The following is a 24,337-nucleotide window of genomic DNA, read 5'->3' as shown; positions in this document are numbered from 1 at the left end:
CCCCTATCCGCCACCCGGGGACGCGCCACGTAGCCTCGCGACTAACCGGCTGTGATCCCTCTAGTGAGGGAGATCCGTGGAATAATAATAATAATAATAATAATAATAATAATAATAATAATAACAATAATAATAATAATAATAATAATAATAATAATAAGTATTAGCAATAAGAATTTGATATTGCACACAATATTTTTGACTGAATATTGCCAGTGTATGGCACCCAAAATTATATTTAAAAAATCAAAAGCGTTCCGAAGAAACCACATTTCATCAGCATTTCAGATTGTGTTAAGTTTATTCGTTGCTGTTATTCTTGATAACTTGGAAATGGATGAAGAGTTGAAGAAGGTGAAACAACTAAAGGCTCGAGAACAGGTGTGCGCTTAACTTCAGAACGAGTTCTAAAAGTTCCCCATTTCGTGGATTTTTTCTAGGATTTAACTGTGTGTATCTTCTTCCTACTTTAATCATATCAAATTAGCTCGTACGTTCAAAAATTACAGGTCTCAGTAAGAGTAATTTTTTATGAAATCATTTTTTTTTACCTACAGAATACCATCAAAACTACATTACCATGGCGACTACGTGTATTTGATCGGTTCCCAACGAGACCTCAAATGATCTCACTCAGAAAGGTCGGTGTTCCTTGAACATCAATGAGAATTTCTCAAGGTGATCGCGTTTTCAGATGACATCCGAATTCCCACTTCCAAAAATCCGAGACTCTTTCACACGACAATTTGCTGATGAAAATGAACGTAACAACACGGATGCGAATGAAGGTGATTCCCCTACCGTTTATACTTTTTTCTAAAATGAGTTATCATAGATATTTCATGAATACAAAGACAGAGGCTTAAACTAAAAACGGTGGACCATTTCGCTCCTAATTTCTTGACTTTTCTCAGCTGATGCATCGAACAGTCGATCGATCCTGAGGCGAGGAGCGAATATTCGCGCTCAATGGAAGGTGCGAATGCGACATATTGGTCAGAATTCCAGTCGACATATATTAACATCGTTGCTTGAGTGAGTTAATTATCGCCTGAGGAGTTGTCGGTTCCTGTCGTAGTCACCGACATCGTACGTAAAATTACGTAAGATCAAATAAAGCGTTGAAAGATTTCCTTGAAAGAAGTTCGTGAAGTCTTTCATGAAATCTCAAAGGATGTGCAAAAATGAAAGCAGAGGAAAGAGTCATGAGACGAAACTACAGTAACGAGTAACCTTATCAAAAATGGTTGTACATAGCACCGGAACGTTCCACGAACGGTCCTAGCAGGAACTAATCCCTCTATTATCCTCTACAGAAGCACCATAAACCACTTTTTCTTTTAATTACATTAGGGAATGATTTTTGTTAACATTCTCTCCTACAAGTCTCAGCTAACTTAAGCTCCCTTTTTTTGGTTGTACCTGATTCGGTGTCATACTTTTTCGCGACTTTCAACAACCAGACAACTCGTCAGAAACCGGACAACAACTCGTCCAGGGCTAATTCTTGAGGTGCAACATAGAGGGAATATTCCCCTTCTGTCAGCTTTATCTGTAACCTTATATAGATTATGAATGGGGTTGACCTCAACCTCCAGACCAGTTGCACCTCTGTCGATCGATCCTTAAATCACAAGCTTACAGAGAATCCAATCGTCATCGCGCTCTTTACTGCGATTCCAGCCAGTTCATCCCTAACCTTGTGAGAGGGAACCTCAAGAACTCCAAGGGAATGTCGGTGTAAGTCAAGCGTTCTTGAAATAGTTTGTTCAGTAGCGACGTGTATCCTTATTCAGTGGTTCTCGCTCACGTGGATTCCAATCCATAAAAGCCAAAAACCACATCGAAGGGTTGAAAGAAAACGGAGACGTCCGTCCGTCGGACTCTGCACCGAAAAAAGAGCCTAAGCAAGGCGAAATTGACATTAAAGCGTTGCAACAGAAACGAGCACATGCTGAGATCACAAGGTGAGCGGCTAAAAAGGAACAGTTGTCCCATTTCAGCAAATAAAACACCACGTATTCATACGTATTCCAGGAATCGTATAGAAGAAGAAATGCGTGAGAATCATCCATTATTCGATCGTCCTCTTTTCGCTGTAGGACGCGATTCTCGCCTACGAGTTCTATGTCAGAGCATCGTTTACGCGCAGTACTCACCGGAAAGGATCGATCCTGTCACGGGGAAACAGATAATCCTGAAATACAAACAGCTGCAGTGAGTAGGCCACTTCTGTTTCGGACTTCTTTTTGAAGGGGCGGGTGTGCACAGCCACTTAGAGGTCCGCTGTAGCCACACGATCAATGGTTCGAGCCCGCTCCAGTGCAAACGAAGCCTTTCATCCCTCCCTTTACCTTTTTTTCTATAAACTTCGCTTTTTTCTTCCATATCTTTCCATCCTGTTGCATTTCATTTGTACAGATCAAGTCTCCATTCCGGATATTTCGCTACATGATAAATGATAGATCTCCTACATATGTTTTGCATTAAAAATCTTCAGAACAGCTTAATGTAGCTCAGTGCAGTACATAGGAAGCTTCCCTACTTTTTGATTTTTCCCTACTATTTGATTTTCTGAAAATCCTTGCATTTTTTGTCGCTATCATGTATAACCTTGGACTGGCATTAGAAGTATTGGACTTGCTACAGAGATTGCACTAAATTAATTAAATAATTAATTCATTCATCCGTTCATCCTTCCATTCAATCATTCGTTCATTTATTTATTCATTTATCAGCTCACTCGTTCATTCGCTCATTCATTCATCCATTCATTCATTCATCACTTCGTGAATTCATCCCTTAGAACCAACCAAATTGGATTTCTTGTGGACTTACGGATCGACCGAGATCGGGCAGGTGTGGACCAGTCGGTTAGGGGTCCGCCGCTGCCACATCGTCGATATTTCGAGACCGCCCTGGTGTCAACCAACCCTTTTATCCCTCAGGCGTCGATAAATTGGTGAGAGAATAAAAAACACTGAGCTGACACATCGGCTGGCCCCCTTAATTCATTGTATGGGCCAGTTACACGTTCGTGAACCTCAAACGATTACGAATTCCGGTAAAACGCGTTGGCGGATCCCAAGTAAATTGATACACCAGTGACTTTATCCTTTTTTATCCATTTTTATCCGAGATTTCGCTACCGTACCATTATAGGCGAACAATTTTTATTGCAGCGACTTTATCGGCCTGATGACATATCTCGACTGGGCTATGGTGTTCGTCACATCGTTGTCGTGTTGGTCCATGCTCTTCGAAAGCCCTTGGCCAACTAACGGGGAGAATCTAATCTTCAACAATCCATATTTACAGGTGCTGTTACTGTAGCTCTTTCCCTTTCTGTTCCTGCCTTTAATCTTCACATCCGCGTCCAGATTACTGAATACCTCTACGTCGCATCGATGACCTTTGAGTTGGTTGTGAAAGTAATTGCTAATGGATTGTTCTTCACCCCCAAGGCTGTTGTGAAGGATGTCGGTGACATTATGACATTCTTCATTTACTTTGTAAGTTTTTTTTTTCGATGTTTTGCATGATGATTTTGATTTTGTTTATTCCTGTTTTTTTAGATCGCTAGACACATGGATAAAATTGAGTTTTCCCGGAATTCTCTCAAGTTGCATTTACAGACAAGTGTGATCTACCTGCTCTGGATGCCTTCTCACGTTGAGATTAATTCATGGGCTCAGATGTTGATGATTATGAGAGCGATGCGCCCGCTACGGATTTATACTCTCGTCCCGCATATCAGACGAGTTGTGGTCGAATTGTGTCGAGGATTTAAAGAAATTCTTCTGGTGAGGATTTTCTGTTGAGATTCCCTTTGGATTCACATTTTTTACTCTATTAAAAACTATTTTTTTAGGTAACAGTGCTTTTAATCGTGTTAATGTTCATATTTGCTAGTTTCGGTGTCCAAATAGTGGGCGGAAAGTTGGCTGCTTGCAATGATCCAACCATTACGGAGAGGGTAAGTGCCGTCCTTCACTATGGCTCATTTAGGATTGTAGCCTTCTACCGGGGACCAGTTCTCGCCCCCATACTTGGCTTAGCTTGAAGCATGCTAACTTTTGCATTCCCTTACTTTTCCTTTCCTTTCGATTTCCTCATTTTCCCTTTCGAGAAAGCCAAATATCCCTTAACTTTCACTTCTTGCATGCCTTTTTCTCTTTCTTACATATTTGGCTTTCTTTCCGAGTTCCAGATCCTACAATCTGTGACCGGAATGGATTTTCTTTCCTAGTGTTTACCAGAACCCTAATTTTCCAGGAAAACTGCACAGGAGTTTTTGAACAGAAGATCTTCGTCACAAGAATGGAAGTGTACGGAAAGAACGATGACAAACTTCATCCGAAAATTCTCGTGCCTCGCGTATGGTGAGCTAATCTGACTTGGAACCACCAAAAAATCAGCACATTCCTTTCCTCTTAGGACCAACCCTCGGAACTTCAATTTTGACCACATCGGCAATGCTATGCTTGCCTTATTCGAGACCTTATCCTACAAAGGGTGGAACGTCATACGAGACATTCTGTATCTTCGTCAAGGACCGGTAAGGACAAGTGTTCCTGAGACGATCTTCACGAAAAAGTGACAGTTTGCAGTGGGCGGTGCTATTTATCCATATCTACGTGTTTATTGGCTGTATGATTGGTCTCACACTTTTTGTTGGTGTTGTTGTCGCCAACTATACGGAAAATCGAGTAGGTCCTAGAGCTTATTCCTGATTCACTGACGCGTCCAAGCTTTTTTTTTCAGGGTACCGCCCTCCTGACTGTAGATCAAAGACGATGGCATGATTTGAAGGCAAGGTTAAAAATGGCACAACCGCTGCATGTGCCACCGAAACCACCGGAAAGTGCGAAACTGCGTAGTTATCTATACGATTTGACACTAAGCAGAGGTTTTAAGCAGGTACGACGGAGATTTTGTTTCTTTTTTCACACTTGTTTGAACGAATTCTGAAAACAGCTCTTTGCCATTCGAAAGCTCAAAAAACATCGTCACATCGTTGCAGTAACGCTCAGATGTCCAATTTTTAAATCAAAGACAATTCAATTCAAATTTCCGATGCTGAATTTTTGCACCACAACAACATATTTATTTTTTACCGTTTTGATATCCATGTTGATTTCCTCTAATGGAAGAATGGGTAACAAAATTATTAACAATCTTTTTTTAAAGAATTTCTTCAAACAGCTATTACCTCCGATGTGGTCATAGCGCAAATATGTGCAGTCTTATCTCTCTCTTCCGAAAAAAGCTGAAAAAATTACTGGCTTACTTTAAGAAATCATTTAAGCATTTTCCTACATTTGACTTATTTCTTACCTTTAATTTTTCGTAAGGTCTTTGAAAATATCCATATGTGTTCTATTTACCTCATTTTTATTTTTTAAAGATAATTTTTCGATGATATTGTCAGAACAACTACATTAATTTTTTTGGGAGGGCGCTATAATACAGATTATTGAAATGGATCTATTGAATGTAGATTATTGAAATCGGTTAACCTCTGTTTTTCACCAAACTTCTAAAGGTTTTATCACAATTTTAAGGGTCACATCAACCCATCGTTTCCTCCTTAATTTATAATTCACGGTCGAATAAATAACAGCTTAATTTTCTCGTTTTCTTATTTTCTTCTCCTTCTCTTTGGTTACAAATAATAATTCTTTTTTAGTCGTTTGCTATTCTTGTGGTGATAAACTCGTTCACTCTGGTTGTGCCATGGAATGTCGAAGAAGAGAAGCAGCGACGAAATTTTCTATTCGGTCTCACTATCCTCTCAGCTTTCTGCAATATTTTGTTCACTATTGAGGTTCGGAGTCTTAGTTCCTAGAGGAATCACTGTGTGCTACGCCTCCCTTGATCTTTGCTCTGATCCTTTTCAGATTATTCTAAAGTCCGTCGCATTCACTGTACGAGGTTTCTGGCAATCGCGACGTAATCGCGGCGATTTCCTCATTACTATCCTCGGTTTGACATGGATAGTCTTTCATTTCCTGTTTCAGGGTAAAATTTTAACATATGGTGGCTCCATTCTTTGTTCACAGAAAAATCTCGTTACAGTGCCTGCATACATTGCTGGAGGGATCAATGAATGGAAACGATTAACGTACACTTTCGGCTATATGGTGGTGATATTGCGATTCTTCACAATCGCTGGTAGCGCCGCATTTCAAACTGATAACAGTTATTCTTGAAAATTCCGTAGGAAAATGATTTTCAGGACGAAAATCAACTCTGAAAATGCTAATGTTAACAGTTTTGATGTCTATGGTCCGTTCGTTGTTTATTATTGCTGCGATGTTCCTTTTGGTGCTGTTCTACGCCTATACCGGAGTGATTCTCTTCGGGATGGTCAAGTATGGACAAGCTGTCAGCAAGTGAGAATAAATATTCCCAGATTGTGATCCATGTAGTAGGAGTAGCTAGGACAGTTGTTAGCAAAGCTAAATATTCGAATCCAGCCTCAATAACACGCTACAGGATGGTTTTAGCCCGGACGCGGAGTTGTAGGAAGGTCCCACAGCGGGATTCGTTTATTATAGATCTCCTAAGGAACTTCAGTGATTTCTGGATGAATGTATTACGGTTCAGAAAATCATACGAATGTGGTTTATTCTCCTAAGAATGCCTTACCATCTCGCTGCAGCCCGGCCAGAGACTCGCTAATTTCGCCCGCTCCTGTGCTGACCGACCTACAACGAGGAACTGCGCGGTGGGACCTTTGTTTCACTCTGCGCTCGAAATGGAGCCATCCGATAACAGCTTTGCAACGATTCGCTTACAGCCACCAGCGAGCGGTTAAAGACTGCGATTTCTCTGCGACATCCACAGCTTAATTTGCTTTTCTATTTGATTTTGGATTCTAACTGTTCAATTTTGTTTTTGTTCCGAATACTTAGAATAAGGTTATGAATTAGAATTAAAATTAGTGATATTAGTTAGTTTTAGTTCTGTTCAAATTTTATTATTTTTTTATTCGTTTGTCCTTTTTATTATTATTTATTTATTTTATTGTTATAATTTCTATTGTTATCACAAGTTATAGAAAGAGTATAAAATATGTATTACAGATAAGTCAGGAAAAAATTAGAAAATAAGTGAAATTTTATTCTATATTATAAATATCGAAATCTATTCTGCTATTTTTTTACAGACACGTGAATTTTCGTAACGGTCGTGAGGCTCTGGTGGTACTCTTCCGCTCAGTGACTGGAGAGGATTGGAATGATATAATGCATGATTGTATGGTAAGTTAAACTCGTGAAAAATCTTAATTTTTAGAAAAATTGCGTCCTGCTACGGTTCGGATAGCATTACTGACTATTTCGCGTTTTTTTTTTCTCTTTGCAAATGTCTGTCCTGTCCAGAAAGGAGAGGAAGAAGTGGTGGTAATAAAATTGTAAAAGCGCAATTATTTGGGTATATCACTTTATAGTTAGCTATATGCCTGGGGCATAGCACTGTTCATTAAATGTTGAAAAATCGCGTTATTTTATGGAAATTCTACAGAAAAATTATTGATTACAGCAACGAAAATTCTCGAGAAATACGAAGTGAGATCTTCTCATTTTTCTCCCAAAAACTCAATTCCCTTCGTGAATCGTTAAACAGCGAAGAAAGACAGCGACCAGTAGTCAGGATGGGACTTTATTGCTCCCTGCTCGATTCTAATTTGGGAAAATTCTTGAGATTTGCCTTCTGTGCTTCCATTTTCTTTTTTTCTCTCACTCTCCTTCCTATTTTCTTAACAAGAAAAGGAACTGACTATCGGTGAGTAACAATTACACTACATGCGTTCATAAAAATAAATTTCGTTTGAGAAAAAAATTAACCACGTAGCAAAAATGGATTCTTGGCACTTTCAGCACTTGAATCTAGTATATTGTTTGAGGGCAGCAGACCACAATAGTGGCGATGATGGGATTTCTCGAGGAGAAGATAGGTTAGAGGTGTAGTGTAACGAGAATGATCGCTATCATGCTCAATTCTCCTTGGGTGTCCTTAAAGAAGGCGTGGGAAACGAATCGTTGGAACGAATTCTCTTACGATGCACCTAAGAACGTGTCACATGCGCAGACAAACGCGCTGCGTTCACAAGTGAGTTGGGAATCAATTGTCTGCTGACGCCGTCTTTGTCGTTCGCTGACAGACGCGACGCGCATACCGGCGCCTTCAAACGCGAAACGTTGTTAGTTAACTCGTATGGGATTGCTGTTCGACAGGGGCGTTCCTCACGATATCTTTGAGGGCAGCCAAGAAGAAATAAGCGTGATCGTTCATACTCATTATCTACACCACTAACTATATCTCTTCTTTCTCATTTTTCTTCTAACATCGTCAATTTCGTGGAGCGGCCTTTAAATATTTTTTTTCCAGCGTTCTCCTCCATTTTGCTATTGGGCCGAGGGCCTGAATTATTGGGAGACTGACTGCGGGAACTACTTTGGAGCAATCGTCTACTTCTGTTCCTTTTATCTAATCATTACCTACATCGTGTTGAACCTTCTTGTTGGTAAGTTCTTTTCTGTGATAACATCTATATATTTTTTGATGCTATCCAAAAAAAAAATATTCCAGCTATAATTATGGAGAATTTCTCGTTGTTCTATTCAAGCGAAGAGGATGCTCTATTGTCCTATGCGGATATTCGTAATTTTCAACAAGTATGGAATATTGTGGACGCTGATCAAAAGGTTTGTTTTAGTGGGACATAGTGGTGGAGTATGTAATGCGAGAAACATATCGTGGTACTAACTTTTATGGAAGTATTGATCCAGAAGTGTGTTAGCACCAATAAATTTTCTAACATTCTGAAATCATCATAATATCCTTGGTACTCATGTTATCCAGCTTATCCATCATCTTTAAAGGCATCACCCCACGAATCTGAGGTGGTGCGGATTTCAGGTGAAGTATTCTTACAGGGGATATCAGATTATGGAGAGGAGGGTGATTCCGTCCATTTCTTCCTAATTGCCGTGAAAAACGGCCCGGAAGATACGGCTTCGGGCGTTCTGGCGCACTATTTTCTACAGGGAGTTCGACTGGAGCACGCCAGCCTTCTGCGGCGCCGCATCTTCCGGGTCGTTTTTACGGCAATTAGGAAAAAAATGGACGGAATCACTCTCCTCCCCATAATCTACTATTCCGTATAAGTATACTTCACCTGAAATCCGTACCATCTCAGATTCGTGGGGTGATGCCTTTATTTCCTATCTCTTCCACGGTTTTGTGAATGGTTTTGATCCAGGTGGTGGATCTAATCTAATGGTGGAAAACTCGCGTGAAACCGAGCGACGGCGAAGTGAAAATGTTTTATTATGTAGACATCTATTTGACAGATAAAATCGCAGTAATTAGGCGGCAGTAATAATTAAGGCAAATAATAATAATGTTGATTTCAAGAAACATAATTTTAACTTAAATTTAATTATAATTTAATCTAGAAAAAGAAAACTAAAGGATTCAAAACTGCAAAAAAGATCGGTTTCTGAAATCTGGGTGCAGTGAAGGTTTTCGGGAATAAAATCAAAACCACAGGAAGTTAGAAACTAGTCGCTTAGAAAATTTATTTAAACTACGAATACACTTCCATTCAGTCATCTGATACAAGCTGAAATGTTAATTATTGACAAGAAGAGCTTGTAACGTCATTTTTGCACTGAAAGTTCTCAGAAAAGTCGCTCTTTCCTCTTTCGTCCCTCAGTTCATCCTTTCGCAGATATGACTTCCGAAAATCGTCACTCCATTCTATTTATATCTCGCTATTAACATGGGCGTTTCGGGATTGAAATCAGATCGGGATCAGTTCTCGTCGCTCATTGTTTTCGATGTTTCCTCTAATTTTAGCGATCGATTCCAACAAGGCGTGTAAAGTTCCTTCTTCGTCTCCTTCGTGGACGACTTGAGGTGGATCCAAATAAGGATCGCCTACTCTTCAAACACATGTGTTACGAGATGGAACGATTGCACAACGGTGAAGACGTGTCCTTCCATGATGTGCTGAAGTGAGTGGTCCACCATATCCCAACACTATTAGAACCCAAATTCTCCACTACAGTATGCTTTCGTACCGAAGTGTCGATATACGGAAGAGTCTTCAACTAGAAGAACTTCTACAACGAGAAGAACTGGAATATCTGATTGAGGAAGAGGTAGCGAAGCAGACGATTCGTGCCTGGTTGGAACAATGTCTTCGCCGGATCAAACAAAAACAAAATGTGGTCGGTCCGACAGCGATCGTGAGCGGTGCACTCGAAATTACGGTGAACATCTTTCAGCAAAATCAACCTGAGACTGTCGTGCCGACTTCGCTGGCTTTGCATCGTCTCAGCTGTTTAATCCCTTTAGTTCCACATGTTCCCTCACAGTTGAACCTCCAAACTACTCTCACGACTCCACAGACAACTGCGGTTAGTTTCTTTGATGATTTGTTGATTAGAAACCAATCTGTGGAAATAAAAAGCAGAAAAAGAAAATTGACGTTTCCGAATAGACCTATGTAAGTATGTGAAACAGTCTTCCTTAGATGAACAGATGTTTCGAGAACGGTGTTTTGCCTGATAATCCATCCAGACGCACATACATTTCGTTTATTATTATTTTTCTTTTACTAAAGACATCGTTCCTTGTGGAGTTGTTTTTCCAAAACCACTATCATTTCTGATAGAAAAAGCGGTGTTTTGGATATATATTTCATTTTACCATTTTATATTGAAGAGCTTATTTCGTCCCTGTACATATTTATTTATTTATTAAAGCTCGCACACCACGAAATTGACGATGCTGGAATCTTTCCACAGAAAGATAGAGTTATAGGTGTAAATCTCGAATGTGAGCGCAATCACCTCGATTTCCCATCACCTTGTTAGAGACAGGACGGGAAACTGCCTTATCGATCAAACTTTCCTACGAGGCACCACCTAACGGCATGTCACAAATGCGAGCGCAGCCATACGCGTTACATCTGCCGGCTAGCGGGAGACAGCAGCAATAGCAGCCTATTTGCTGTTTGTTGTTAGGTGTCTCGTAGGAGAATTCGATCGACAGGGCTGACCGAATCTATCTCAGCAGATTTATAATACATTTAGATATTGAAAATAGTAAACATTTAATGCCTCTGCAATTAAGCGTAGAGTTTCTGACCATTTCTCAGGTACCGTAACACTACAACGAATAACCACGCGAGAACAGCATCCTTCTATCGGCCGATTATGCGAGAGAACGAAAATATTGGATATTTCAGCCCAATTTTGAATCATTTGATTCCCGCGAAAGTGGTGACGAGGATGGTGGAAGTCGGAAAAAGCAAAGACGACGAAACTCAATTCCGGAACTTGTCGGTGAAGCCAAGAAATTCATGTTTGGCAGCCTGGCAAAACGCCTTGAAAAGGCAGCTGAGTCGAAATCGGGCAAGGATCGTCGCGGGACCCTCAAACAACTACAGGTGGCTTTCTTGTCCAATTACGGTTACTTTTTTTAAAGAGAAACAATTGTTCAGATGCCTACATATGAACTTCCGGATCTCGAAGAAAATCTCGACGAAGCTTCTGATTCTCCGCATGAACGAAGACATTCGGTGGATACGCCGTTGAGCAATAACCCCGGTAGATCATGGGAACATCGCTGTCTTCAAGAAAATCCCGCATTTTTAGTTCTAGATTTGCTGATTATGAACACCTCCACTCCATCCGTGGAATTCCAAGCTATTGAACCTAATCCTGACCTACAACAATGGTGGACAGATCTATTTGAGCTGTGAAAGACGGGAAATACAGGAAAAGGAGAAGCAGCGGAAGAATTCCCCTGGAGTTCCTCTAAAGTTTGAGTAAGAACCATCTCGAACAGTGGGAGTTGTTATGCACATTGAAATATGATTAATTCAAGGTAGACTATAGGGTATTGTGTACAGATCTCATTTTGTTAGAATTCTAATAATGAAAACAATACAATTTGTTGTTTGTATTTTTATGTTTGCATTTTTATGTCCTCATTCCGGGAAAAAAACATTCTTTTAGTTTACTGTCGACTTTCAGTTAAAGGCAGCATACCACGAATCTGAGGTGGTGCGGATTTAAGGTGAAGTATCCGTATACGGGGTCGTAGATTATGGAGACGGCGGTGGTTCCGCTAATCTCTCCCTGAATCACTGCTAGCAGCCGGCCTCTGAATGCTGTTTTGTACGACACCATCTATTGCAACGCTCCACCCCTTGCTCCGCCTCCACCCTGCGATTCGTCGAAAACCAATTCGGACTGCTCCGATAGGCAGTAAGGGACGCTACGCGTGCAAGGGTGGCGCGCTGCGTACAAAACAGCATTCAGGCGCCGGCTGCTTGCAGTTAATCAGGGAGAGATGAGTGGAACCACCCGGTCTCCATAATCTACAATCCGTGTACGGATACCCCACCTGAAATCCGTACCACCTCAGATTCGTGGTATGTTGCTTTTAACTGGTCGAGTGACAATTAATTGCCGCCGGAAATTTGCCAGAATTGTGTGACGTACATGTACAGTGGGGCTAACTGAGTCATTGATTATCGATTGAAAAAGTGCACAACTCAGAAAGACTTAGCTAATGCCACGCTTAGTGGACATAATTTTTTGATTCGAATGTATTCGTGTCGATGAATGGAAGACAACACAATTGAGCACGGTTGATTTCCCAAAGTTGCATGCAGGATCCTACTCTTTTGTCTCTCTCCATTCGATGAGGGAAACGCTCACGGAAGCGCTGACCAATGAAATGCGATCACTCGCAACGCCCACGCGCAAAGATAGCAAGACTTCGAGGATGTTAGCAGTTCACGTGCTAATCATGTGAACGCAAGTTAATGGTGGAACTAAGCGTGCGTGAGGCAAACAGAAACCTAACAATTTCGTCCGCAGTAGTCATTCCTGACGTAGGAAACCTTTCAGAATAAATCATGTGATAATCAACAAAAACAAATGTTAACACTATCGCAAGGTAAACATCGTTACAACATGCGAAGTGATGTTCATTTCTAGTTAACGAATTGTATGGGCAGTTGTTGTTGTGAGTTCCACCAGAAGTTTCGCTGTAGATCAAGTTTATACCCAAACTAGACCATAGTAGGATCAACAAGACATGAAGCACGGTGCAGTTGCCATGAAGCGCCTGCACTCTAAGCGATGCGGTGGAGCGCAGCGGTTGGGATCCTGTGGGGACCCATGCTACCACTGCTCATTGCTGCATTCGCAAGGGTCCCACTAAGATTCTAACCGCTTCGAGCTGAAGCGCTTACGCAACCGCACCATGCTTCATGTCGTTCTGACCCAACTATACCTAAGTGAGCTTATTTCAGCGTGTTGTAGAAGGAAAGAAACCGACTTGAATCTCTCAGAAGCGCTAATGCCTAAAGTGAGAACTTAGGAGAATTTTCAAGAATCCTACTACATTAATCACGCAATTGCAGATCACGTACGATTGCAGAGGATTTAGTATACACGATATGGCCCTATTAAACAAGCGTCATGACCCTAAAGGTGCTGCCGCATATGCTGTAAGTGCATCTAGTAGAAATCTCATCCGGTTGGAACGTTTTGATTTATGGTGCAACATCGGATAAGCAGGTGCCTACAATGAAGTACGGTTTTCAAGTCTTGCCTCGAGAGAGGAGGGTCCCATCGTGTAGGCGCGTACTGTGGACTCATAGGAGACGCAGCGGAACGCACATTGCCACCACGAATTTTTGATTGGAGAGCATCGATGTATAGTTAGGTCAAAACGGCATGAAGCTCAATGCAATTGCGTAATCAGCTGCGTTCGAAGCGGTGGGGCGTAGCGGTTGCGATTGAGGGCGCCGGGATCTTTGTTAGCACCACTTATCACTGCAGTTCGCAGTGGTCCCTCCTTCATCCCAATCGCTAGCTCCAACGCGCCGCTTCGAGGACCGCCGCTTACGCAACAGCACCGTGTTTCAAGTCACTTTGACCCTATTATAGCCTGAGTAATATCATTTGAGGATACCAATTGATCATTATCGACCGAACACCACAACGTCATGTGGTACGATCGATAATCACTTAGTGGTACAAGCGATGGCATCTGTGAACTCCGTCGGGAGATCACTTAGAGCTACTTACAGGCCAAATCGTACATGCATTGAAGGCATCACCCCACGAATCTGGGATGGTGCGGATTTGAGTTGTTATGATTTGAGTTATTGGAGAGTTCCTATACGAGGTCGTATATTATGGAGAGGAGGATGATTCCATCTCTTTTCCTTTCTTCCTAAAAGCCGTAAAAAAACGGCGCGGAAGATGCGGCGCGTGCACAAGGCTGGCGCGCTCCAATCGAACTCCTTGTAGAAAGTAGCGCCCGGAACGCTCGAAGTCGTATCTTCCGGGCTGTTTTTTTACGGCAATTGGGAAGAAATAGACGGAATCACCCTTCTCTCCATAATCTACGACTCAGTATAAGCATAACTCACCTGAAACTCGCACGACCCCAGATTTGTTGGGTGATCCCTTTAAGCCTCGGCATAACATTTTTTGTCACATCAACTAGAATCAGGAAATAATGTAAAGCAAGCAGTTGTAGTGCACCGGCTGAGTGGCATAGTTGCGAAAAGGAGGAGCAGGACCTTCCTCAAGTGAGGGAAGTCCCTCCGCCAACCGTCCAAAAGTGAACGGGGTTGTAGCACCATCTCCGACTTTCTCATCTGCGCTGAGCTGTAACAATACCTCAAGTAGTACAAAAACAGTTCAGCCAGTTGAAGGTAGGCAATGAGGTATGTGCGTCAGTTCATCTCAGGATTCAGATATGAATGGACAAATTGAGCGGCTAAGATTAAGAAAAGCTGCATTAAGTAATGTTAATTGGTAGCAATGACTCTAAAACGAAAAATGAAGACGAGCAGCATTTAAAAACTGCAACTATGGCTATAATTGACCTGCTCTTCTTTGTGGAGAAAAATGAATAATTCCTGAGCCTAAAGATAAATGATAACAGTACCTATAAGCACTAAGAGGTTGAAATGCGTGAACTCGTAGAGAATATCGTTCATTTTATAGAAATATCGTTATTACGGAGATGTACAGATCATTCCGACAGAACGACTATTCCAACAAATGGATGTGACATCAATTATAAAAGGTTTTTTAAACGAAATCATGACTGTACATCATGTGATTTTAATTGAGATAATTTAAGATGAATCATTCTCGCTTAATTCTAACGTGGCTGAAGTAAAAGATGTCGTTCGAATATTATTCGTTAAAGAATACGATGATCCATTCTATCTCCGTTTACTGGAGAATATGTTACCACCAGGTGAGTTACAGATACGGTTACACATATAGTCCCTTCCTATACTAGTAACCATCCCTATTTTATTAGAAGATAATTAAAAGGGGATAAAAGGATAAAGTCACTGTCTCAATCCACCTGGGATGCGCCAACGCGTTTTACTGCAATTCATAATCGTTGAGGTTTATGGAACGAGTGTTGGCCTATACAATGACTTGCGGGGGCCAGCCGATGATCAAATCAGTGTTTTTATCCTCCCAGACAAGTCTGGTACCAATTTATCGATCCCGGAGGGATGAAAGGATGGGTTAGCAGTAGGACCGGTCCGAACCATCGATCGATCGTGCAGTCGCAGATGAGTCTTTTACCGACTGCATTACACCCGAGAATTTTGGATTTGAAATCCTATGAAGGACAGAGTACTTGGGATTGATCGATACTCGATAGATGCGCGAATGCGATCGACATCAATTCAGAACCGCAGAGGTTTACGAACGCGAAAAAAATGGCCTGGGGTGACCAACCGATGACAACCACGCTCCTTATCCCACTGGAGACTTTGTCGACTCCGATGAAAAGAAAAGTTTGGTTGGGCTCGAGTGGTTTCGAACCATCGAATGCTCTAGCCTCTTAAACTACTTTTTACCCTCTCCCAACTCCTGTATGCTCTCATCATCATCTCTCATACACAATAAATCCCTTTTACTTCAATGGAAATTCATGCTCAGAAAGAATAAATAAGATGAGACGATAATCATGTCTTTTGTCTAAGCCCTTTTTGCATATTGTGCTATTTTCAAAGCAATTTCCTCTTTTGAACTGAGCAGGAGGCGGAATTTCACATTTTGCCATGCGTTCCGCCCCTTCATTAACCCCATAAACATATTAATCCACAATGAATCAACTCCACAAAGTCCTGTTATCCTTAACATCGACAGGTATCTTCTCTTTCACAACTGACTAAACTGTAAGAGGTATTTGTAAGGCCTTTGAACTTTGAACTCGAATGTTGCCATAAGCAAAGGTCCCAGAGAACGAATTCGTCTGCTATTGACACCCGGTGCGGAACGCGTTCAGTTGGGTGAACGCGACGCGTTCTGTGGAAGAATCGCGAAGATTTGCTGTACTGATAGGCTTTTCGGAACATCGGTGTTCGCTTTTGTCGCGGACACGCGACACGTTAGCCGGGTTGAACACGGTCATGTCATCAGTGACTACAGCTCCGGGCGCAGTCATTCATGACACCACGACTCCCATTACCGTCTCCCATAAATGTCCTCATCCATAGAATATGAGGTCGAGTGGACAAACAATGTGCTCTAAATAAAAGTACAAGTAAAGGTAGAATTACTAGAAATGAGGTTCAGACAATGTAAAAAAAGACTTTAAAGGTCCTAAGTGACAGTTATTCCTTTTTTCGATTTTCTTAGTTTAGATGAGTTTGAAGTGGTGGATGAAACGCAAACAGGGTCAAAAGAACAAGTGAAGACGGCATTAACGCAGAAGTCCAGTGGAAAAGGTTAGCAAATCAGATGTGTAGACGAATAGAGAACAAACAGGAATCTTTTACAGTAGAAAAATCACATAAGTCCTTTTTTCTTTAGGTGGAGGAGGGACAGAACGATTGTCGGATTCGGGCACAAAAAGTGGAGAGTCAGCAGTTCTGGGGCCAATAAAGTCGGCAGAAAAATCGAATAAAGCTAAATCATTTGAGAAGCAGAGCAAAGAACGAGTACCAAGTAAAAAGATACTTCCTGTTAGACCAAAAGAAGGAAATGATAAGAGAAATGGAGAGGATGAGAAGGGTAAATATTCGAAAGATGAAGAGAGGCGTCTGAGAACCGAACCCACCATGCCGACAGAAGAAACCTAATTTGAGAGGTAAGCGCACACACACGCGAGATTTTCACCTCAATATTTTCTAAAATGATGCGCAAAAAAAGCGAAAACTAAAAATAAGTAAAGTAGTTCACATCGGGGAAAAAAAACTATCTTGTAGTTCCTCTTCCGTTAACAATTCAAGAAAAGGATAAGGAAGTTGTCGCGAATAGCGATTTATCCTCATATGTACTTTTGCCGTTGTGGGAGTCAATGGTATCTTGAGTTATTTACGAGTACTAACTAAATAATTCAAATTGGACATTTATACCATATTTCTCCTTCATTTATACCATAGTTCTTCTTTTATTTATACCATACATACTTCTATCAGATGGAGCCCGAAAACAGAACGATTAAGGGATAGGACGAGTCGTGATGAACCCACTACCATATATTCCCTCTTCTCACAACAACTCCTTAAACTTAAACCCCTTAAACTCTCCTTAAACTCCTTCAACAATAGTTTCCTTTGTGTATGATTGTTATTGTGTACGGATACACAGAGAATTACCATAGTCCTGGCAAAAACACTAATTGTACTAGTGAGATGACGTTATCAATCGTGATTTTTAATCCATAGAACTTTGGTTGATACAGTTTCCGTAGGAACCGTAAGTAGTTCTTAATCGTTTCTGAGATTGACTCTCTTCTGGACCACTCGCACAACCAAGTAAACAAGGAGAACGAATCCGAGATGGTTGAGAACCGAGAGCAGCAACTAATCCTGCCACACAGATTGCTATGGTACATAGATTCTTTGGAAACATCCGGACGAGAACAGAGCATTGAAAGGACCTATCGTACGGACCAAGATATCAGTTTTTTATGTTGAATGATTTTTGACCATAATCCATTGGAAAACTATTGAATTTCAGTAGGATGGCCCCTTATCTAATACATTTAAAATTCTTTTTTCACACAGTATTTTTATTTACCAGAATTAATTCGAGCTTATTGCTTTATATTTGGATTAACTCACAGTTAAGCATGGGCAATTGTATTTCAAAGAAGAAACGCGATAAAATGAATAGTCTTGCACCGATTCACATGGGAAGTAATGCCTCGGTTAACGCATTATTTTGGAGTTCCTTCATGATAACCCGGCCAAAACGTCCTATGAAGTCCATGACGCAAAATACGTAAGCGGTTCATATTCGCTTCCAAATGACTGCAAGCGCATCGTTGTAAGTTACCGTAGCTGGTAGCAGATAAAGGGTGGTGTCGACCAGGGGTCCCGCAAATTTCTACTGTAGAGTCGCCGGAATCGCAATGAATCGCAGCAGAGATCATAAAGCCTATCCACATTCGTAATGTGGAAAGCACAGAAATGTCGTGCGACTGGACGAAATTCTCGGATTTAATCCGATCCAATCGTATTCGTCTGTGTCTACCCTTCTCCACAGAATGATTCTTACCGGTGCGTACTTTGTAATTACAGGCCCTCACTGAGGTATAGCCGCATTAGCCAATGTGCGGCAATCTGCTGTTTCTTTTTTCTGCATTTCTTCCTCTTTTTATCTTTTCCGACTATTCAGAAACTAGCTTGGATACGTTTAGAAAGAATTTCTCGACAAAGTTTTCATTTCCAAAACCTATTGTGAAGTTTGCAACAATGGATTTGGTTGGTTATATTTGGCTGAAGCTCGGTTGAGTTGCGTGAGCGGCTGTGCTCGAAGAGGCATGGTGGGGCTAGCGGCAAGGATCGCGGTGAGTTTGAGCGAGATTGAGGTCGGACTACCACGAATTGCAGCGATGAGTGATGCTAGAAAAGTTTTCCCTCGATCCTGACCGCTGCGCTCCTCCACACAGCCGCTTTGAGCGCAGCCGCTTACGCAACTGCACCGAGCTCAGCGTCGTTTTGACGCCACTACAAGTCAAAAATTGTAAGAGTAACTTCGGACAGCAGCCATTTGGAGATTTTTTTGGGAAGGGAGTAATAACGGTAACCTGTTACTACAGGGACAACAGTTAGTCATTAGACTGATGTTTATGTGCAGCTACCCTATGCTAATCGATATTACTTGGCAACACGGTGACAATAACATTTTAAGGCAATTAGCACAGAGTGCAATGCGTTATTTCCTAATTAGTAAAAATGGTGCTGCGAAGGCTATCGCGGTCCAGTATCTGATATACAATGGATGATATTGGTAATCGATTTTAATCTACTATCCCTTGTAGAATTCACCGAAATAGTACCACCTCTGATATTGAGTTAAAATCCAGTTCTCCTTGATTTTTTAGGTCTACGTTTCATTTAATTGAGATTTACATCCTAACTGCGTTGCCTAATTTAAATCTGAAAATCTAAACAAATAATTTTCAGAGAATCGCGTCGATATTGTATCTATCAAGCAAACCATTGAAATGATACATTATTAACTTTTTATTAAGTGCAATAAATCTAAAAGTTATTGTTGATTGAACTCAAAAAGCAGCGTTTTATGAATTTTTTTCATGTCAAATACAATTAAAAACGCAACTTTTAAATTTATTCACCCTATGCACATGGTTGATCTCATGCAAGCACAAAACTGACTAGAAATCTACTACATTGGCTGAGCGTTGAGGTACGCAATTACAGAATACGACATTGCACAAAAAATAGTTTTGTCCGGTTGAGATTCTGACATGCTGCACCCGTGTATTCAGTCAAGCACTGTCAGGTGCTTGGTAAATAAACACAATGTGGTAACCGCGATCATCAAGTGACAGCGTGCAAACATATGTTGGATCAGTTACAGTAAACATTAGGTAGAATTCCACTGACCACGTATACTGTATCCGTACAGTAGTTCCAACTGCTGCAGTGTTGAGTGTGAGGTCCCCCGGGAAGTTGCTTGACAGATCTCTGCAAACTCCAGGATGAATCGGGCGAGATCTCAACGTCTCATTGACCATATTGATTTACGATCTCGCTGTGTGAATACGGTTCCCTACCGTATCCCGCTGTGAATCCTGCAGTGAGCTGCTTCATCGCCTTTCAATCAGTACGATTTCACGCCTCTACGCGGCATCTTTGACGTGCCGACGACAAATCGCGCGGCATGCGGCATTTTTGCATGAGAAAACATCAATCATCACCAATTCCTCATCTCGGGATGAAGCCTCCCCCTAGACTGACCATCTGTGAGGTCAACGCACATCTCTCCAGCAACTAACAACACTAACATTGCCCTGCAGACAGTAAGTGCACACGTCAAGTGCATAGTTTGAGGAGACGCTTTTATGGAGTGGCACATTAGCATGCGTTTTTCTGGATTACCAAGGTCATATCCGTGCAAGTGCTAATGTAACTGCACTGTATGATGACCGTACGGATGACGTAACAATGCGTGCACATCAATTCGCGCATAACTAGGTGTTAAAGTGACATATGGTGAGGTGAAACCGTATGTGCCCAGCTCATTACACGGATACAAGATACAGGTATTTTCTGGATGTTACGTCACGACATGTAGTAGACACACTACACAGATGAGCTGCATTACTCTGATTTCGATAGCACACAGCATTTTTTCTTGAACGTTTAATAATCTTCTGATGAGAACTAAGAAGTGCTCTTGATCAGATTAGATTAAAAAAAACTGTTTTTCTCTGGTTCTTCTTCCGCAAAAAAAAAAACTCTCTTCTTCTTTCTGCCTGGAACCGACAATAAGATATAGAAAGGCTCCTTGGTCGCCGTAGGGGTCTGCTGACTCACTTAGTTCAGAGTTGAACCAATCTTCGAGGTAAAAGGATAAAGGGCTTCGCGTTGATGAGTCCCTTCAAGGAGCGCGAAACGCGTACAACTTCAATTCAGAAACGTAAGCGCTTTCGAATGTGTATACGGCCTATATACGGCCTATACAATGACTTATGGATGACATAGGATGTATGGAGTCAGTCCCGTTATCTTTCTCGACACAAAGTATTGAGTCCGAAGAGGTGAAAAGTCTGGATGAGAGCAAGTTTTGAACTATAGACCGTCAAAACGCTGTGAGAACCTCTTACCACTGCACTACACTCGTTATCATCTGAATCTATCATTTCTGAATATTTGGAGGTAAGCAAACAGAATCAGCTGCCTTTCTGTCTTGTTTCTCACAACGCCGACTCTGTCTAAGAGCAATATGTAGTTCGATAATCGTCGGTAATCTAGAACTACCACAACGGAAAGGACTTTCTGTGCAACAAGGTCCTTAAAACCCCTTGGAAATACATAGATACAATTAAATTAAAGATTTATTTTTTTACACACGCATATCCTTTACAATCTCATGGTTTTTTAACCATACATTGACGATGATCCGTCATTGTATTCGCAGAAAGAGTGTATTCCACAGTGTTCCATTTTTCTGGAAGAGTTTCTCTAGGACCAGACGTAGAGGCGCTGAAACTCAAAAAATAACTCAATAGTTGAAGACAGTGAAAGAATTGAACAGTCTTCGCCGCCAACTGGTGGTCCTGGGTTGGGAAGCAGCTCCACATCCACGGCTAGTCCCCAGACCTCGCCCCATCAGACCACCACCTTTTCCGTTTCTTGAAGAATTCTCTGAAGCAGGAACTGTTCAATTCTTTCACTAACCACATATCCGGTGTTGAGTTGTTCTCTGAGTTTCAGCCCTCCACCTCCTTGTCCCAGAATCCAAGGGAGTTGTAAAAGTCTCGGAAAAATGGAACACTGTGGTAGACAGTCTTGGTTAATATTATCCACGGATTATCATCATGTGATTAAAAGCATCACCCCACGAATCTGAGGTGGTACGGATTTCAGGTGGAGTATTCGTATACGGAGTCGTAGATTATGGAGAGAAGGGTGATTCCGTCCATTTCTTCCTAATTGCCGTAAAAAACGGCCCGGAAGATACGGCTTCAGGCGTTCTGGCGCACTATTTTCTACAAGGAGTTCGACTGGAGCGCGCCAGCCTTGTGCACGCGCTGCATCTTTCGGGCCGTTTTTTACTTCAATTAGGAAGAAATGGACGGAATCACCCTCCTCTCCGTAATCTACGACCCCGTATAAGAACTCTCCACCGGAAATCCGTACCACCCCAGATTCGTGGGGTGATGCCTTTAAGAAACCATGCTATTGTGAAGGGTGTGCGTGTGTAGAAAAAAAATTAAAAAAGCCAATCCGATATTTGAGAAATCCACAGTTTGCACAAAGACAACTTTATTAACTGCTTTTCTATGAGGCGCACCTTCTCCATGGTTACAGCTACCGTAACGTACAGGAAAACCTTTTGCGTTGATATGGAGAGACTTTGACAGATGTTCGGATTCAGTGAAGAGTACAACTGAAGAGTGTCCATTCTTTTTGACTTACGATCTCGAGGGCGTTACGTATGAGGATCTCATTCGAAGATTAACGACTCTACGATAGTCTCCACCTGGTAGAATTAACACTGGAACTAAGACGTCACCAAATTATCACATCAATCCGAGAATTTTGTGCCATCAAATATCTTTGGAATCTGCACATCACAACGCTAAAAAAGGCGACAGTGAAAGTTGATTCGAAAATTCGAAAGATCGTTTTTATTCTGTTTACAGTTGAAAACTTGGAAACAAAATTATTCGATTGTGTAAATAAAACAAAAAAAAACAACAAAAAGGGGCAAAAATTTCTTTTTCTTTTTCAATTTCAAAAATTTATATTCCCTTAAGAACAAAAATGGTGAGATGTCCAGTTCTACATCCACTTAAATATGATACTAATTCTAGCAAAACTGGGACTTTCTAGCACTGTTAATTTATTATTTCTTTATTTTGTTTTTTCTCATTTTTTTAATTTTTTTCCCTATTGTGGTATTAGTCACTAGTCTTAAACGGAGATTCCTGGAGATGAAGTGGCGTTGATCAATCCTCCTAGGATGCGGTTGGGACCAATTCAGAATTGCCTGCGGTTCTTTTTAAGGTACGGTTGTTGCAATAACTCGTGGGTAATCTAAGGCGATTTCAAGCCATGGACCGAAAGCGTTACACCCGAACCTCTCACCATTGCGCTACAGACATCCACAACATTCTTATAAAGTAATAAAAATAAATGGAAGAACTATTAATGAAACTAAACTTCATATTCTATTCAAATCGCAATTAGGACCTGTTCAGTGATTTTAGTGTCAAAAATGTTGGGGACGCTGTATCTGGTCTCCTTCTACGTCACAAAAATGGCAGATTTCTCAAAATCCGCGGTCAAATTTGAGAACAACGTCCTATCCGTTTAAATGGTACCTAACCAGATACTTAGATCCATTCTCAATTCACCTAAAGTCGATATCTGTAGAGCGAACGATAATCCTTGCCTGGAAGCATTGATTCCGTATTTTTACTGAGTTAAAAATCCAGACCATTCCAATTTCTACGTCAAGGCACAACGTATTCACTGCTTGGTAAGAGACAGATTGTACAGTTGAGGTTCAACACATCAGATCTACGCTATTAGGAAGAGCGGGAGTGGAAATCCTGAAAATCCAAGTGGTTTCTAATGTCTGTACAGGAAGAAAATCAACGGAAATAGCATCAAATTCAAATACAAACCTTAAAATTACTGTGGTAACCGAAAGCGTAGGTAGTTATTTCCTTCACATAATCTTCTAAAAGCACCTAGTCCCAGCACTGTTTCTGAGAGAATGGAAGTAGTAGTAGAATTACAGTCAACTAAGTACACTCAAAGCATTTTTCTATTTTATTTTGGTTTTTGACCTTGAGGAGATCACCTGAAATTTGATTTGAGGCTTGTGTAGAGTTTCAGGATCCCCATCCAACTCCGCTCCCACTCCTCCTCCAGCCAAATCTCTTTCCAGTCAACGTAATTCCTCTAAAGAAGGCATCGAAATGATCCTCCCGTAATTCGGTCAGTGGACAGTGGTCGTAAAAATGAAAATGCAACATATGTGAGTGCTCGAATGACTCATTCCCGAGAGTTACGACTCCTCCGTGCGGCCATACACGGACATCGTATGATCTTTCCGCAGTTTCTCGATTTCAGGAGTAATTGAGGCAACTTTGCTCATCCGTGCCGTTGACGGTGCCAAATTTCATGTGGTACGATAACAAAAGCCACTCTAAACCTTATTGACCCGCTTTTTTCGTTGCTAAAATTACGGTCGCATCTTAAGAAGGGTATTAGCTATCGTTAGTGTAGGACAAAGGCATGCCTCCATTCCTATTAGATAGGGATCTC

General features: G+C 41.3%; 2 protein-coding genes across 4 annotated transcripts; both read left to right on the top strand.

The window, feature by feature from the left end:
- Window positions 1-333: 333 nt before the first annotated feature.
- RB195_009434 (uncharacterized protein) lies at window positions 334-11,779 on the top strand (the record flags this gene model as incomplete). Of its 3 annotated transcripts, none has more annotated exons than XM_064189983.1 (28): window positions 334-381; window positions 558-641; window positions 695-788; window positions 915-1,035; window positions 1,645-1,740; window positions 1,797-1,967; window positions 2,038-2,217; window positions 3,183-3,318; window positions 3,381-3,512; window positions 3,636-3,803; window positions 3,872-3,976; window positions 4,276-4,382; window positions 4,438-4,558; window positions 4,611-4,709; window positions 4,765-4,920; window positions 5,690-5,827; window positions 5,901-6,021; window positions 6,079-6,174; window positions 6,239-6,395; window positions 7,172-7,265; window positions 8,395-8,530; window positions 8,596-8,711; window positions 9,868-10,025; window positions 10,079-10,238; window positions 10,299-10,430; window positions 11,264-11,464; window positions 11,519-11,624; window positions 11,673-11,779. In XM_064189983.1, the coding sequence occupies 28 exons, from the start codon at window positions 334-336 to the stop codon at window positions 11,777-11,779; spliced, it is 3,540 nt and encodes a 1,179-aa protein (XP_064047565.1). The 3 variants fall into 3 exon arrangements, with proteins under 3 accessions (XP_064047565.1, XP_064047566.1, XP_064047567.1); XM_064189984.1 differs by having other exon boundaries at window positions 10,079-10,241; window positions 11,679-11,779; XM_064189982.1 differs by having other exon boundaries at window positions 10,079-10,241.
- A 1,258-nt stretch (window positions 11,780-13,037) lies between these two features.
- Window positions 13,038-17,161, top strand: RB195_009433 (uncharacterized protein; the record flags this gene model as incomplete). The annotated part of the gene is made up of 7 exons (XM_064189981.1): window positions 13,038-13,053; window positions 13,343-13,398; window positions 13,454-13,540; window positions 15,054-15,135; window positions 15,193-15,312; window positions 16,724-16,807; window positions 16,893-17,161. 7 exons carry the CDS (start codon window positions 13,038-13,040, stop codon window positions 17,159-17,161), a joined length of 714 nt encoding a protein of 237 aa, XP_064047564.1.
- Window positions 17,162-24,337: the final 7,176 nt, after the last annotated feature.

The sequence above is a fragment of the Necator americanus genome, chromosome III, assembly GCF_031761385.1.
Source record: "Necator americanus strain Aroian chromosome III, whole genome shotgun sequence".
Classification (NCBI taxonomy): Eukaryota; Metazoa; Nematoda; class Chromadorea; order Rhabditida; family Ancylostomatidae; genus Necator; species Necator americanus.
This window is presented reverse-complemented; position numbering and strand designations above follow the sequence as displayed.